At 30.4% G+C, this 18679-nt stretch overlaps 1 protein-coding gene across 1 annotated transcript in view; it reads left to right on the top strand.

Annotated features, from left to right (window-relative positions):
- Positions 1 to 9616: 9616 nt before the first annotated feature.
- LOC107441337 (piezo-type mechanosensitive ion channel component 1-like) overlaps positions 9617 to 18679 on the top strand; it is a 13826-nt gene continuing 4763 nt past the window's right edge. Inside the window, exons 1-5 of the mRNA XM_071182473.1 lie at positions 9617 to 9710; positions 10478 to 10642; positions 13013 to 13192; positions 16521 to 16668; positions 17280 to 17324. Of these exons, the coding sequence (XP_071038574.1) occupies positions 16549 to 16668; positions 17280 to 17324 (165 nt within the window). The 5' untranslated portion in view covers positions 9617 to 9710; positions 10478 to 10642; positions 13013 to 13192; positions 16521 to 16548. The remainder of the gene's footprint in view (positions 9711 to 10477; positions 10643 to 13012; positions 13193 to 16520; positions 16669 to 17279; positions 17325 to 18679) is intronic.

Raw genomic sequence — 18679 nt, 5'->3', positions numbered from 1 at the left:
TTTTTACTGTTTGTTCGTGTTGCAAGCTGTGCACCAGTTTACGTTAGTGTCAGCATATTGTTCGAAGGGCAAGATTAACTTTAGTATTCAAGTACTACTACGTTTGCAGGAATCTTAAAACACAATGATCACGCTGTGAGCCAAATGGCTTTAAATTTAAAATACACCGGAAACAGTAACCCGGAAGTATAAGCGGTATACAGCTTGCATCGCTCCCTAGTGTCGAAAACACCATCCATTGGGGAAATAGCAAAGTTTAAAAATTTCATTGATGATGTGAGTTAAATAAAAGATGAAGTTTTTTGAGCATATTATTGTTATTAATGGAATCTTTGCCCGGGGATTTTTGATTGCTGCTATAATTTAGTTCGGCCTGATATTATCAGGTGGGTGATCCGTGGGGTCAATAATTCTTGTAGTATTTTGGACAGCTAAGTAAATTTCTTGCGGGACTTTTTTGTTATTGCTGAGTTGATATTTAAGGCTTTCTGCTATCGAGTTAACTTTGTTTTGAGTAGAGTAGATTATTTTGCGTTTCATCTATTAATGGGGTGTAGTAGGTTTTCTTTTTCTTGCTCGCCAAATTGAGCCATCTTCTGGTTTGAATATAATCTTCTCTTGGTGGAATTTGTGAACTTCAATTTTTACTTCGCTATTTAATTGTTTAAAGTGGTTTTGGTCCTCCGGGTGCCTAGTTCGTTGCCATTTTTTGCGCGCTCTATTTCTATTTTAGATTATGTTTAAAATTCTTTTTGGAATTAGGCAATTTTTAGCATTTTTAATTTCTTTAGAAGATTTTTGATGAGCATTTTTTGATTGTTGCAGTTAGGTTATCCATTTCGTTATGATTGAGTTGAAGTTAATTTCAGTAAACATTTTGAGTTTTATTATGCTCGGGCGGTAATTGAAAGTCAAAATTAATAAAAAACTGGATTATGGCCAGAAGATCGTTTTGGAATGGATTTTAAAGTCTAATGTATTTGCTGAATTTATACTATATCTAGTTGGGGTATCAGGATAAATCAAGTTTAGTTTTTTTAATAAAGTCTTGCAATCTTTTGCCGTTTTTATTGACTGCTGGACAATTCTAGTCTCTATGTTTACAGTTAAAGTCTTCTGCTATTAAGATTGTAGGAACTAGTCATAAAGTTCTCACATTTGCGGGAACCAAAGACAAAATCATAACAATCACAAGATAAAAAGTTTTATTTTCCAGAAAAAGATACAGTCTCGAAAACTGAGTGACTAACTTAAAATAAATTAAAATACAAAAACGTGTATAACACACTGAGTAGTAGTAGTAATACTTTATGGTTTTACAGAGTTTATATAAGCTAGGAAAATTGCGTGATGACAAAAATGACATCTTGCAGTCGGTTACAGCTAATTTCTGACAGCAGAAAGAAAATCAAGATGTGCTCGATGACAGGCCGCAGGTTCAGTATTCCCTTCGATCTGGCGAACTCTACAGTATTCCCCTTCCAGTCTGTAAGACGTTTAGGCTTGGAATGGCAGGACAAATCTAACTTTCCTTCCAGACCTAGTAGTTACTTCTGGCTTTACCACGAGAGTCTGATTGGTAGAGTAAATGCAACTTCTATCTGATGCAACTTCATCAGATAGAAAATAGGCTGGTTTTAATCTGTCGATAGAAACACTAGATTTCTGTCCTTCAAGATCTAAAAGAAAAAATTTGTTAGTTCGTGAAATTTCTTTAAATGGGCCTTTATAGGGCTGTTCCAAAGGACGTCGGACACTGTCTATTCTGACAAAAACGTGGCTACAAGTTTGCAGATCTTTACTGATGAAGATTGGACGAGTGACACCACGAGTATTCAGAGGAACTGATCTAAATCTCTCATTTTTTCACGAAGTTTCTATAAAAAATCAGAATGAGATGTTACAGGTTTAGAAAAAAAGTTGCGAAAAAATTCACCTGGAAGGCGTATCGAACAGCCATACACCATTTCAACTGGTGTACAATCAATATCCTCCTTTAAACTTGAGCTAATGCCTAACAAAACTGTTAGTAAAACTTCCATCCTGCGCTCAGTTAGGTAGCATTTAATTGCATTTCTCAGGCTTCTATGAAACCTTTCAATAGCTCCATTACACTTTGTATTGTAAGCTACCGTCCTGGTTTTCTGTGTTCCCATAAATTTAGTCAAAGAAGAAAAAAGTTCAGATTCGAACTGACGACCTTGATCAGTTGTGACAGTCGCCAGAACACTGAATTCGGCTATCCAACCAGCAAAGAACGTTTCTGCAACTGTGTCAGCTGTCTGATTCTGCATTGGAAATGCCTCACAGGCCACATGGAAAAACCGTTAATACATGTAAGTATGTACCTGTAATCTCTTGACGGTGGTAAAGGACCCACGATGTCTATATGAGCATGAGAAAATCTGGCACTAGGAAGTCCATATTCTCCTAGAGGGGATTTCGTGTGACGTCCAACTTTAGATTTTTGGCAGGAGAGGCAAGTCGTACACCAAAGCTTTATGTCTTTTTGGCCATGGATTTCCATACGAATCTCTTCTTGATGAGGTCTTCCTCCGGGATGAGATAAACCATGAAAAGTCTGAAAAATACTCCAACGAAAGTCTTTAGGAATGTATGGTCTTATATCACCAGTAGAAACATCACAAAAATTGTCTCTGAATTTGGGAGATTCATAGGTTTTAGTTCAAGAACGGAATTAGACTCAAGTAAAGAGTGAAGTTCCGTGTCATTAACCTGTGCCTCCGCAATCTCTTCAAAATTGATATCACTTGAATCCTTAAAACTAAAGGAAGAAATTTTATTTTATTTTATAACCGTCGTTGAACAGCCGACCCAATTTCATGGGTTTACGACTACTAATGTTCAACTCCGTAGCCTTGTAATTTTTGAACCAATCCAGAAGACAAGGAAACTCATGGATCAGTACCCCCAGAGGTATTGATTTGTTATGGGAACATGGAGGACTTTGAGACTCGACAGATTTAACATGCATCAGTCACCATTTACTACACGGGGAGTCTTCGGCCGGCGAGGATCGAACCCACGACCTCTTTGATATGGGCCCAGCTCCCTACCGACCAGACTATCCCGGCCCTTAAAAGAAGAAATTCTCGAAAAAATGTCAGCAACTATATTTTGACTACAGGGAATATGTCTTAAATCTGTAGTGTACTGACTAATAAACTCTAAATGTCGCATTTGTCTTGGAGAGCATTTCTCACTTTTTTGTTGAAATGCGTAAATGAGAGGCTTGTGATCAGTGTACACTAGAAAATTTCGACCTTCCAGCATGTGCCGAAAATGCTTGATTGCTGAATAAATTGCAAGCAATTCCCTATCATAAGTGCTGTATTTTTGCTCTGCAGCATTAAGTTTGCGAGAATAAAAACTCAAAGACTGTAATTCATTATTTACTTTTTGTTGCAAAGCTGCACCAATTGCAAAATTTGAAGAATCTACAGCAAGAGATCGTTAGTATAACGTCAGCTAAAACGTCATTATGGACCATTTTACTTAAGTGACAACACTTTTTAAAAAAAGCTTTAAAAAATTATTTGTAATCCTTTTAGGATGAAAGGCTGCAATATTTTTGAAAAAAGGTACAAATATTTTGGTGACAATAAAAAGAAAATTCCGACACAAGGTAAGGCTTTCTGGGGATAGATTCTCGTGTTTTCTAAAAATGCACACTTTTTACACGAGATCATTGATTATCATGCAAACATCAATAGTTTGAATCACCTGAGGAATAAATTAAAAAAGTCAATCGAAATCTATTTTTTTTCGTTTAAAATTAAATTTTTAGGTACTCAACTCTCTAAACATGCTTGACAACCAACTCTGTTTATTACTTATAGTTTATTAAATATTATAATAACTGACTTTTTAATAGTTTGACGAGTCCCGCAGATCGTTAAGACACGGTTCCCAGCAGATCACCGAAGTCAAGCATCACTGGCTACGGTCAGTGTGACCACTTGGATCAGTCTGCGTAGGGACCGAGGGTGTGCGGTATTGGTCCTCGTTAACCGTAAAGCGCTCGACTGTGCTACCGTAAAGTGCTCGACTTCGCGTGCAGGTCGTTGGGCTACCGAAGCGGAGGCGCCATCCTCTCTGCAGAGGATCAAAATTGTGATGGCATGTCTTCGAATCATCCTCCGGGATGTTTCCCAGACCGTCGCCAATAGCCCATTGTGCAGCTCTAGTGCGACGTAAATTAACAACAACAACAACATAGTTTGACGAAACAATTCATACTTTTTGAATTTTTTAAATTGTACAACAGCGATGGCTCAGGGGATAGAGCGTTCGCCTTCCAATGAGGTGAACCGGGTTCGAATATCACTGATTGCTGGTCGATACGAATCCGGCTCGTACAGACCACAGTGCTGACGTGAAATATCCTCAGTGGCAGACGGATCATTAGAGTCCCTTTGGGGTCAGGCTAACCGTGGGAGACTCTCATGGTCTTCCTCTCCATGCAACGCAAATGCGAGTTAGTTCCACCAAAAAGTCCTCCACAGAGGCAAAATTTCTCCCCATGTCTTCTGAATTGGGTTCAAAATTACAAGGCTACGGAGTTGAACATTAGAAGTCGTAAACCCGAAAATTGGGTCGGCTGTTCAACGACGGCTATAATTTAAAATAAAAAAATTTTGCTATACCCTACGCCGGGATAGCCTGGTTAGTTGGTCACTGGACCCATGTCCAAGAGTTCGTGGGTTCGATCTCCACAGGCCAAAGACCCCCCTTGTAGTAAATGGTGACTGGTGCGCGTTAAATCTGTCGAGTCACAAAATCCTCCATGTTCTCATAACAAATCAAACCTCTGGAGGTACTGATGAAGGAGTTTCCTTGTCTTCTGGATTGGGTTCAAAATTACAAGGCTACGGAGTTGAACATTAGAAGTCGTAAACCCGAAAATTGGGTCGGCTGTTCAACGACGGCTATAATTTAAAATAAAAAAAATTTGCTATACCCTACGCCGGGATAGCCTGGTTAGTTGGTCACTGGACCCATGTCCAAGAGTTCGTGGGTTCGATCTCCACAGGCCAAAGACCCCCCTTGTAGTAAATGGTGACTGGTGCGCGTTAAATCTGTCGAGTCACAAAATCCTCCATGTTCTCATAACAAATCAAACCTCTGGAGGTACTGATGAAGGAGTTTCCTTGTCTTCTGGATTGGGTTCAAAATTACAAGGCTACGGAGTTCAACATTAGTAGTCGTAAACCCAAAAATTAGATCTGCTGTTCAATAACGGTTATAAAATAAAATATAAAAAATTTTTTACACCCTTATGTTTTTCAATTTAATTATTTTAATTAGCTTCTTGGTTTTAAAAATTATTTCTTATTTGAGAATTGCAAATAGTTCGCATTCTTTTTTTTAAAAAAAAAAAAAAAAATATGCCTTGTTTTGAAATGCGTTATTTCATGCGCATTGAGTTTTTGGGGCGATGAAAACGTGTTGAAGTTTGTTAAAATTATTGCATGTCTTAAAAATGCTTTATTTTATGAATATGAAATTTTTTAGTTCCCGGGGGCCCTGCTTGCTGTTAAGACGGCTCTGTAAACTGAAGATACTTGTCATAAACGTTGAAAATGGTAATTAGGAATGCATTTTTCAAGAATGTCAAGTATCCAAATGACTTAATTTATTAAATTTAAAAAAAAATTTTTTTTTAAATATGCGCAAGGCAAGTGTGTATATATGGGGCTGATGATTATAAAATCTAACACAAAACTGTGAGATCGTGGTTTGTATTCCAGCTCGAGCCAATTTTTAATTATTATTTCTTAATGCTGAAAAATGTTTTTCTTATTTTTTTAATTATGCATGCCAATAAATAATAATTTAACAATTATTTAAAAAAATACAAGGCTCCGTTACCTGTTTATTTTGCTCACTAACCCTCGTGGTCGCTTCTGCATTCATTGCAGGTTAAGAGGAAAAACTGTGTATTTCCATTTTTTTCTGCAAACATTGCGATTGAATTACCATTTACATTTTGAAGATGATTAAATTTAGACAAATCAATAAAATTGGTACCTGTCGCAGAGTTATTACTCAATAAAGATGGACTCAAAGGATAGAGTAATCTCCTTCGAATGAGGTACCCCGAGTTCGAATCCCAGTGATGGCTGATCGATATGAATTCCACACCCGGCTTTTACCGACCACAGTGCTGACGTGAAATATCCTCAGTGGTAGACGGATCATGGGTTAGAACCCCCTTGCTATCAGACTAACCGTGGGAGGATTTCGTGGTTTTCCTCTCCATTTAACTCAAATGAAGGCCATCAAAACGTCCTCCACGAAGGCGAAAATTTCTTCCAATACTTGATCCTGGCGTTCTCTTGTTTGCTGGATTGGGTTCAAAAATTACAAGGCTATGGAGTTGAACATTAGTAGTAGTAAACTCGAAATCGGGGCTGCTCAATGACTGTTATGAAATAAACTAATAATTTGGCCACGATAGCTTGGTTGATGGCAGGGCTATGAACTCATGTTTGTGAGAATGGGAGTTCGAACTGAACCGGCTGAATAATACCCGAGTATAAAATGGTGACTGGGGCATGTTAAATGTGTCGGGGTCATAAACTCCTCTAAGTTCTCCTAACAATTCAATACCTCTGGGAGCTTCAATACTGATCCAGGAGTTTCCTTGTCTTCTGGATTGGTTTTAAAATTTCAAGGCTATGTAGTTAAACATAGGCTCAAAATTGAGTCAGTTTTTCAGCGGCGATTATAAAAAAAAAACTAATAATCAAACTATATTTTCTTGCGTTCTTTCTAACTCATTGCATATTTTCTACACACCTTCATAATTTGATGTTTCTAAATCTTGCAGATTTTGAGCTGCAAAGCAAAATGTATGTCTTACAGGAAATTGATTTTGATGATGTGACAGAAGATTCGCCAATCAAAAAGAGCGAAAAGTATTGTTACTTAAAGTTTTGATAAAAATAAAGTATATAAGCTCTTAGAATTAATTTATGTTTTTCACACTTAAAATAAAATCATTTTTAAAAATTATTCAAAATGAAATTTTTTTTCTCTAAATTTACTCATAAGGGGCCCCCAAATAATCACAGGCCCAGGGCCCCTATAAACATAAAAACGGCTCTGATTAGAACTAAAAAAATTTGTGCTTTGATTTCTCGGAAAACTAAAAAATGTAATTAATTGAACCCATTACCCTTAAGGGTGGGTGATGGGTTCAATTAATAAAATTTCTCTTCCGACCTCTCTCTTATCGCACAAGCAGATAGCATAAATCCTCTTCTTCAACTCAACTCAACTCTCTTTTGGAGAGACTGATGTTTAGGTAACATTTATTCTTTTTTTAAATCCTTTTGGAATTATTCTTCACTAATCTTTTTAAATTAATTTTTTAACTAATTTTATATTTCCTATATTTTTAACTTATATTTTTAACTAATTTAATAGCTATTTCTAAGCAATACTAGTTTTTAAAGTATTAAGTATTTTATTTTTTTTAGTTAATAATTTTATAATAGATTAAATATGTTTGCTCGAATATTTCACACAAATTGTGTGAAATATTCCAGTTCAACTACTATTATTTCTACCATAGCAAAGGATTTAAAAATCCGAACTAAAGATCCGGATTTGATACTTAACAACGTTGTAGATTTCCATAAAAAAACTTTCGCAAAATTTGATTTTATAGATTCGGAAAATCCCAAAATTTTATCTAAAAAGTATTTGGAGTTCATCAACATTTCTGTTGTAAAAATTTTCAATACTGAAGAGTGTGTAAGTAAATCAGATACACACGATGAATTATTATTGGAAATTTTCAACCGAAAAAAACTACTCGATGAACTTCAAAATAATTTTTATATTTTGAATCGTTATTTAAATTTTACATATGACAATCCTCAATATATTCCGTGTTTTCCTAAATGGAAAACACGGATTTCAGCTTGTACGCATTGTGTTAAACATAGCTTGAATAGCCGTATTTTCACGGAAGAAAGCTATTTTAACAAGTCCTTAAATTGTTTAATCGGACTTCAAAAAGAAGGTAAACTTTTTTTTTTCCCCTTTGCGTACGACGTTGTAATTGAGGATGTCAAATGTAAATTAATTACCCATAACGTTGAAAATCAAGTCCGGATCGCATCGTTGCATGAAATCAAAATTAAAAAAAATGAAGATTAATTTTTTTTTTAATATAATGTAATTTAAATTTTTTAAATAATTTTTTTAATTTATGTAAAGGATAAAGTTTCTTTAAATTTTTATTCTTTTAACATAACTTTTTACAATTTCGATTAAAAAAAGGAAAAAAGTTAAATAAAAAGAGTAAGTTATAGTTTGGTTTAGCTCTGTTCTTTTCTACGAAACTTAAAATTTTTAACTTTCTCACTTAGATTTTTAATTCTAATAACTAATTATCTGTATACTAACAAGTAAATAGTATTAATATTTCAATAAAATCTGAATTTTAGAATTCTAGAATTCTATTCTTCCTTTTTGAAAATTCCTCACATTATACTTCATAATACTAAATTTGTGAATCTTAGACAAAATCCTTAAATCTTTTATCATTCTTAATTCTTTTATCATAAAAACAAATGTTTTCATTAATGCTTTGTTGTAAACAATATTCATAATTACTCATGAGTTATTCTTAATTACTCTACTTTTTTTTCAGGTCATTTTGCGTTTCTAATTTTCTCTGTCATTTAATTTGTCATAAATACCAGTTATTACATTGGGCATGTAAACAATCCAATAACTGATTTTTTTGTTTCTGATCTAGTTTTTTTTGTGAAGTTTTATAATTTAAATTTTAAAATGGAGTTTTAATATTAAATATTTAATATTAAATTTTTTGCACAGTTTTTTGTTTGTAAAAAATTTGTATAAATAATTAGAAAAGAATTAGTAGACATTTCTATTTTATACTTTCTTCTGTATACACCATGTTTTCGTTACTTTAAATTAGTAATTGTTATAATTAAAAGTATCTTGAAGAAAAATATTAATGCTAGCGAAGTTTGTCGCAGAAAGTCTGAAAAATTCTGCCACATTTTTTTTTTTTTATCTGGCTATCAGTATTGTGTGACTAATATGGGTAATTTATTACCTTTTTGTTTAGGCAAAATATTATTGTTATATTGCTTTTCACTTTCTGTATCTTTAAAATTAAAATTTGTTGGTATAAATACTTAAATCCTAAAAAAATATTTTTTTGCTTTTAAATTTTTAAGTTTTAAAAATTGCAATTTATCAGATGTTTTTGCTATATTCTAACAAAAATTCTTTCTTAATTAAAGAAATTTAACAGCTGTAGATGTTAATTGTTAATTTATTTTCCAAAGCTTTTAGCTATTTTATTTTAAAAATTTTAATATCAAATTTCATTTTAACAACAGTGAAAGCATAATATTTCTTTAAGGAGTACTATTGTAATTCTGATAAAAATGAAACTTATTTTACTGTAGCGGATTAACTGTTGTAAAATAGCGGATTCATTTGGATGGAAAAAATTGCAGCATCAAATATTAAAACAACTATGAATAATCCGGTTTGGCGTGAACATTCAAAGTTGGCAACCCTGCCACAGAGACTGTTTTCCCGCATTCGGGTTACAGCTTCGACCAGTGTAGCGTCGTAATTTTCACGTTCGTCCTAAGGCACTTTCTTTCTAATATTTCATCAATATTGTTAAAAAAGTAATTATAGAATGCTATGTAATTATTTTATTAATATTTGCTTTATTATCTAAATATTTTAATTATTTATTGAATAAGAATATAAATTTCAAACTTATGAATGAGATTTTTGTCAATTGTCTAGATTTTCAAATTCACTGGCGTCTCCAATACAACTGCTTTAAGAAGAGATAAAAACTAGATAAATAATTTGAGGTCTCTAGAATTACAACGATAATTTTTTTAAAAATAGATTTCAGAAATCTGTTAAATTATCCTAGCAGTAGAAAACACTACATAAATGTCAAGCCCTCATACTCAATACCATATAAGTTAAAAGCAAGTTTTGCTTCACACATTCCCCAAGAAATGTTTTTGTCATTTCTTTGTCTAGATTAGGTGCAGATCCTATTTATTAATTCCAACAATTGAAATTCAATTGTACTTAATGAACCGAAATTTTACTGTACCTAATGTATTTTCCCACTAAATAAGATATGAACTACAAAATTTCAAAAAAATAATTTTTAATAATGTAAAAAGTACTTGTTTTAATGCTTTAATTTAACAAAATTGAAAATAGATTGCTAATAATTTTTTTTGCCACCTTGTATCTCATTAAATTTTATAGAATCTAGCACAAATAACTAAATAATTTTTTGATATGTGCGTAATATTGTTGAAATATTTATCTATTCTAATGTAGCTACTGAAGATTATAAATAATAATTAAGTAATTTTATGATATGCATGTAATATTGTTGATATATTTATTTATTCTAATGTAGCTACTGAAGACTGCATTTTTGAGTCTGATCCAGGATTGGTGTATGACATCATTTGCTTTGCATTCTTGCTGTTCCAATGTTCCAATGTTCTTGCTGTTGCAATTTCTCTAGCTACTATTTCCAACATGTTGTGAACGAAGTGAAAGCTCAAGTTTTATCATCCAGGTATTTATTTGAAATTTAGTTTTACATGGGTTATATCTGTTCAAAGTATAGCTTTAGATAAAAAAATATGTTTGAATATTTAAAAGACTGTAGGAATAAAAGGTAATAAAAGATATTCTTTACAGCAATTAGTAACTATAATTTTTAAATGTTTTTTTGTGACTAATCAGGATTGTTATTCTTTTTTTTATGACAATTTTTCTGTTCTTTTGAAAATATTTATTGTAATAATTATTAAAACTTATTAAAAAGAAAAAGTTTTATTTACTGGTAATGCTTTTTATCAAGTTTTTTTATTCTTAAAATTAACAAAATTTTTTTTATGATATGTTTAAATGTATTTTAAATAAATATTATTTATCACTTTAAAGTGTCCAGTGACTGTTATCTGCGTTGGTCAATTTCAGTACTGTTTAATTTTTGTAGCAATCTTCAAAAAATATTTTTTGAAACATATTGTAAATTTGTACTTAATTTATCAATAACTTCTAGTTTGTACAAATTTAACATACAACAGATTTTCAACTTAATATACAGTCACTAATGATAATTTTAGTGTTGATTTCAACCAGTTTTCAAAATCGGATTTTTGTGCTTTGGTTGAAGTACATTTATTCTTAAAGTATATTATAATATTTTCACACAGAAAGCTTTTTTACCAAAGAAACTGGATGCCCTGAATATACCGCTTTAAATGTCTACTTTGATATGCTGAACTGTCGTCTTAAAGGTATTTTATTCAGCATGAGATTTAAGCGTCGTATCTAATCATGTGTCATTATTGACTAACAATGCTATCAGTGTGTCGTTTCCTTTCACAACTTTTAATCCTTTAAGTCAGCAGTACTTTTTTTTACTGTGTGATCACTTTATAATGATTGCTTTCCAGTTCTGTAGCCTTTCTGAGTAAAATGTAAGCATCTAATCTCATCTCAAGGAACTTTTAATTGATGATATTCTTCATTACTTTAATTTTATTACTTATCAATTCTCATGCCTTTCAAAGTGAAGTTTAAGCATCTAATCTAACCACATGGAGCTTTAAATAAATTGAGGATTGCTTTTTTATTCTCATGCCTTTTAGCTTGTAGTCAAGAAGCCATCTAATGAATGGCTTCTTGATTGCTTCATGAGAATGGCTTCTTGATTGCTTCATGAGGATGGCTTCTTGATTGTTTCACAAGATTTATTTAATTTGACGAGATTTATTTATTGATATTTTTTAAAGTGCTTAAAAATGCACCAACCCCCGGAACTGCTTTCGCAGTTCATTTCAGATTGCTTCGCAATCCAATGCTCGCTCATTGGATACGTTCTTAACGTCTAGCTTTTGTATACTTTTTTGAATACTGAAGTTCCGAAAACTTTTCATTGTAGAAAATTCTAAACCTGTACATTTCAATATTAATTTGAAATTGCAAACAGTTCACATATATTCTAAACATCACACTATTCTAAATTTCAGTTGTTGAGAAAAGTAACTGTTGCAAGTTTTGTTTCAAAGTCTTTCCCACCAGAAGGCTAAGGCCATGTGTTGTAAAACAATATGAAATAGTAGTCTGCCACTGAACGCCGGATGTAAAGCATCAGCTTTGATGAAGATAATTTTGCATTTTTAATTCTCTGAAGGGCGCCACCCTAATAATATGGAATTTGTAAAATAAATGTAGATATTTTTAATTGTTGGTGAAGCCCATCATTTTGTGTTTTCATCAGTGTTCAGAAGCAGTACAACAATAAGTTTTTTATTTTATCACAAAAATATAAAATGTATAAAAAACCAAGTTCAAGAATCAGTTGTAGAAGTTGGTTGTTTATTTAAATTATTTATTTGGCGGTACAACACTTATAGAATTGAAGGATTTGTTACGTCAAGCGCTCAAGTATCATAATTTTGATCCAGTTGCGCTTCTATGTCATTTTGATTTATGTTGCTAAGTTAACTTTCAAAAAATTCTGGGGCTGGCAACAGCATTTTTATTTTTTAGAATTCATTATTTTTTTAGCGAAATGTTTTTTAACCTAACAGAATTCTTTGCCGACTGATATATGAAGAAAATAAAGTAAATATTTAAGTGTTGTGAAAAGAATCTTATTTAGTTGTACAAAGTACTTCAGCTAAAATTTGGGAGCCACGTAAGAGAATTATATATATTAGATCAGAAACACATCATTAAAAGGCAGAATGCTTTGGTGTTTTCAAAACGTAAACAAAACAAAGCAAACATTGCCACCGGCGGAAAAGAAATGCAGCCAAAATTTGGGAGCCACGTAAGAGAATTATATATAATAGATAGATTATAACTAAAGAAAACATATGTCAAAGGTAAACATCAACCATTTATGTATGAATTTTGATTTATATTTTAGGCTGTGGTTGTTTTGAAATATTTATTCCAATTCTACTTTTTTAATTGGAATTATCAAACACCTCCTCCTAATAATCCATTTTACCCCATCATTATTCTTGGCATCAGAAAAGATGATAACTATGCTGTCTTTGATCTAGCCGTCTTATTGGTTGTATTTTTTCATCGGTTTATGCTGAAAGTAAGTGTTCATCTTTTCAGAATACATCTTTTGTTTCATACATAATTTTGCATATTTTTATTAAATTATGGTTGATTCAATTATGGAAAATTTTATTTTATGCTTAATACTACGTATCTGCACTTCTGAAAAGTTATTGAAAATCATGGAAAGTCATGGATTCTGACCTTGATCAAAATTTATCATGAAAAGTTATGATTTTTAGTGATATGTTCAAAAAATTCATGGAAACTCCTAATTCATCTATGATTTTTGGTTATTGGATCCCTTCATAATGTTAAATCCTGCATCTCAATTTGTATACACATGCAGAGCCTGATCTACAAATGCATATATATATATATATATACAGTACAGAACCCGTTATCCGGAAATCAGAAAACCGGAAAACCAAAAAACCTGAAATTCGATAAATTTTCCCGCAATTTCTAAAAAAAAAATTTTTTTTTTCCTTATAAGATTTTAGAATTTTTCTTTCTTTTTTGAAAGATGTTTACCTTACCATCATTTCAGAAATAATCATTAGTGTATTACCTCATCGTTTTTTCTTATTTTTAAGATTATTTCCAAATAATTTTTTTTTTAGTTGGGTTTAACACTAACAAAACGGCTTTTTGTAGCTATTCAGAAAACCGGAAAAATCAGTTATCCGGAATAGCGATAGTTCCGATAGTTCCGGATAATCGGTTCTCTACTGTATATATATATATAGCAATTTGATAGTGCATGGATTGATGTTGATACTTAGTTTCTTTGAAATTAAAAAATTAACATAATCTAAATTAACCTTTTAAAGGCATTATATTTAAATCAATTTTAATCGTCTAATAAATATACACAGATAATAAATATAATCGTTAAATCAACATTATATTTAATCGTTTTTTTTCTACTTCAGTTTGTTTAATTAGTTTAGTCCTTTTTTTATTGCTTTGGTTTAAACTGATTTATTAAAAAAGTGTGCAAAGCGTTGCTCAGAAGAAAAAACAATATTTTTTTTTAAGAGAGAACATTATACTCATTTAGAGGGAGAAATGTTCTTACGATTTCATTCTGTAAGAATATATTTACTTGTGTAAGTCATGGAAAGTGTTTGATTCAAGTCGTGAAAATAATGGAAAATGATGGATTTAAAACGTATAGATTTAGCTGATACCCTGTTAATATTTGTTCTATTTAAAGGAAAAATTGGTACAGAAAAATTTAATGTTTTTGTGTCAAAATTGTCTGGCATTTTGCTACACTTACATATTTATTAATTGCAATAAATAAATTTTCTAGAGCATTGGAACAAGCATTGGAGCAGGGTGTTTAGCAATCACTCATTACTCCCCTTAATATGTATTTTTAGAATTAGCATCTAAAGTGAAGTACTTACATAGTAATATTTAAGCTAGAAAGGAACAAATATGCTATCAAAATCTGTCAAATAAATAGTGTGAAAGGAGAGGTAAAAAAATATCTGAAGCAGTTTGATAGCTTGATGTCACTTGGAAGTGTTTCTAAGAATTACCTTTAAAATTTTTTTCCTCCCAAAATCAAACAGGTTGACATTTTTAATTCTTGTTCTTTCTCAGTAATGATTATTAAAATTTTAATAGCTTTGTTTTTTTTTGTATCAATCCTCTTATTGAAATATTTATTTGCAACTCCTAACCCTTTTTTTACTTTATTTTCTACTAGGATTTTAAAAATAAATATTAAAGGCTGTGATTACAGAATTCTCTTTATATATATTACTTCCTCATTATATTTTTAATAAATATATGATACATTTAAATTTCTATATTGCCAATATAGTTTTTAAAAAAAGATTAAATTAAGTTTTTTTTTAAAAAAAATAATTCTTTGATTTAGGATAATTTATAAGGGGGTACTAAATGCATGTTTCGTTTCAAGATTCGGTTATTGAAATAAAAAATATAATATTAAAAAGATGAGATTTTAAGAACTGTCTGGAAACAAATATTCCCCCAAAAAACAATAGAATCATGCTTTAAAAATTAAATATTCATATGAGTGGTTCAAATTTTCCATATTGTCAGAAATATACCAGGATGTTTAAAAACCATGTAAAAATCAATAATTGCTGAAAATACTATCAAAACACTGTATGAATTTGCTATAGTATTGGCATAAAGTGATTATTTAAATGTGCAATTTAAATGTTACGTGTAGGAATAATATTAACTGAAAAATAACCAGAATTTTAAAAACCTTGTGGAATACGGTTGCACTAGCAATAAGAAGTCAAAAAAGATGAAATCATCACATTAAAAGTAAATAATTAACATCAAGATTTCTCTTATCATTAAATTGTATAAAAACATCAAGAATTTTTTTGAATTAAATGTGACAATTCGTAGCAATTATTGTTGAAAGAACGATTGAAATACCGAACGGATTATCGAAAATATCGGCTCAAAATGAGCATGTTAAAGAATTATTTCTTGAATTCTCGATTTGAATTTCGTGTGCCGTAATAGTATCAATATATTTCAAAAATTCACGAGAATATAAATAATAACTGAGCAATGAAACACATCGGGATTTCGAAAAAACAAAGCAAAAATTCCTAGTAATAATTGGCAAAGAAATTATCAAAACACTACACATATTTACGTTGGAATTGGTGTGAGTTGTGAACCGAAAAGTGAGAACTGAAACATTTCTGCAGAAAAGAAATTTTTTACTTCATTATTTATTTTTCATACTTCTCAAATAGGAATAGAAAAATCACGAACATTTCTTTCCCCTCCTATGCATGAAAAACATCTTCTAAATAAAATTTTAGAAAAAAAATGTCCAAAATTTCTGCTGAAAAGAAAACCAAAATTTTTTACTTCCTAAAGGAAAATTCTTTCTTCAAGAACTCTGTATCATTCTGCTACAATGTCGCCGTGTCGCTGTGATTGGGCCACGGGGCATCTGGGAAGAAAAATGCTTAAAACAATAGATCAAATGGGGTTACTTTTTTCTGGAGAATACGAATCTGCAATAAAAAAAATAGGGATTCATAAGGATTTCAAAAATGCCCTTACTCTTTCTCCAGAAGGTGGGGGTGGAAGATTGATTTTGATCTCATTATTGAATATTTAAAAAAAAAAAAAATACAGAATGTGTTTGTTTACACTTTTTCAATCAATGTTTATTTCTCCAGGTATTTGCCCATGTCTACTTTACATCTTCTATAATTTGTAATGATATATTTTGTTAAACATATCTTTAAAACTTTTCATTTTTTTATTACTTTCAAAATTTTTTTAAATTGAATTTTTTTTAATTCTGAATTATTATACTTGCTTATCTGAGAAATTTTTTTTTTCAGTGTGGGTTCTGTTGTGGATCCTATTAAAATGTTCTTCTACCACCTCCTTTATCCAGAATATAGAGTGACAGTTGATGTCTATGCATATATGTTCTTCTGTGATTTCATTAACTTTTTCATAGTCGTTTTTGGCTACTGGGCTTTTGGAGTAAGTTGTGATTTATATTTTAAATTACATTTTATTTTAATTGATATTTTTTAACCAAAAATAAAGTATTTATTATTATTTTTTGAATGAATCTTGAAATAGTCTAGTCCAGTTTACTTATTAAAGTGTAATTTTTATGGTTTGAGTGGCCAACCGAAAATATGCTAATCAATTGAAGTGTACTTTAGTAATTTTCAAAAAAATCTTTTATTAATAAGACTCAACAACAGCAAATATTTTTAAATTTTGAAAAATATTTACTTAATGCTAATGTTTGTTCACTAAAATAATTTATTCATAAAGCAAGTAAGTAATGACATTGTATTTATTCATTTATTTTAAATGACGGAATATATGTTAATTCAGTTACAATGTAATGATTTATGAAGAAAAAAAATATTTAATGACTTAGATTATCTTTATCACCAATATATATATATATATATATTGAATTTTTTATTGAAAAGTTTTTAAAATTCATGCATCTCTATTGAAATGTATTATTATTATTATTAATGTAATCAAAACAATTTTTTTAATAAACAGTAAATAAATATCTGCCTATTTAGTTGGATCATATTTTTATTAAATTCTTTAAATTTGACTTGCAGGCAGAGGGTTCAGAAAATGTGACTTCCTATTTTGAAGAAAATAAGGTAATAAATATATGTTTATTTATTCTTAATGTAGCTATTTAATGAATTTAAAATTCCTCTTGTTGTTTAGCAAGAAAGTGCAATTATTGAATGGTAAAAACAAAATATGAACCTATATTTTTTCTATTGGTTTCAGTTTGTTTCTGGTCTTAAAAACTTTCTCAGGTCTTTAGTTATGTTTTATAAGGCTAAATAACTGCACCTACTTTATCTGCGTTTGCTTTACTAAGGAGTTTATCATTGTTTTAAATTTTTAAAAATTAATAACTTGTTAGATTTTAAGTGGTAATGAGTTTCTTATTTTGCAAAATACGTCTATCAGTCTAACAAACCTTCTTATTTGATAAAAAAATAAAAATATTTAGTTTAATGAAATAATTAAAATAAATAAATTATTTTATTAAATAATTGAAATAAAAATAGATAAAAATATTTAGATAAAAAATATATGTTAGTTTTATTTAAATCTTTTAGGAGGTATAGTGAATCTCTAAGTATAATTTTTCCATCATTTTAAAATAAATATAATGTAGTAATATATTTTTAAAACAAAAATCAATTACTCAATCATTTAAATTTTAAACTTTTACAAATATGAGAAAAGGCATTTTGTTTTATATTAAAATAACCAAATTAAGGTATAGGAATTACTAAATTGAACACTTAGTTTAAATTTAATTATAAGTCATTTTAAAGAAGTTATACAGCATTTTTATGCTATTAGTTTAGCACTAGTTCTGAATAGAGGAGCTGCTTTATAAAGCACTGCTTTTTGCTTTAATAAAATATTGGTAAAATTATTGATGCTATTAAAGCCTGTTCCATTCAATTTTTACCAAATATTTTGCTAAACAATTACGTAAATGTTTTGTTATATTTTTGGAGTTAACAGTTACATTAAAAGTATATTTTGTTTTCTAAAAATGGATTAGACAACACAAGGAAATGCATTATCCAGGGATGAGATTCTTCCGCGGATTCGCGGATTTCCGCTTTTTTTAAGATTTTTCCATTTTTCCCGCTAATTTCCGCTGAAATTTTTTTTTGCCCAAGTTAAAATGTTTTATGAGGAATTTAATTTTCCGCGAAGGGAAATTGTTGAAGTCCCTTTTCCTCCCTCTGAAGTTTCTCTAAAAATCATTTCCTTGGGATAAAACTGGTTGACCTTTATACAGGGATGAGATTTTTTTTGTCTCTCGAATTTCAGCCTTTTTATCAAAAACTCCGATTCTCTAAAAGTTTCGTTTTTTTAAATAAATATCCCGTTTTTTTTTAAAATTCAGTCATTGAAGTAAAATAATTATATTTATTTACGATTTTCAAAGATAAACAGAAAATTCAATCTACGCCCTAGC

This window comes from Parasteatoda tepidariorum, chromosome 6 (genome assembly GCF_043381705.1).
Source record: "Parasteatoda tepidariorum isolate YZ-2023 chromosome 6, CAS_Ptep_4.0, whole genome shotgun sequence".
NCBI classification, from domain to species: Eukaryota; Metazoa; Arthropoda; class Arachnida; order Araneae; family Theridiidae; genus Parasteatoda; species Parasteatoda tepidariorum.
Note: the sequence above shows the minus strand (reverse complement) of the source record. Positions and strands in the feature narration are given on the sequence as shown.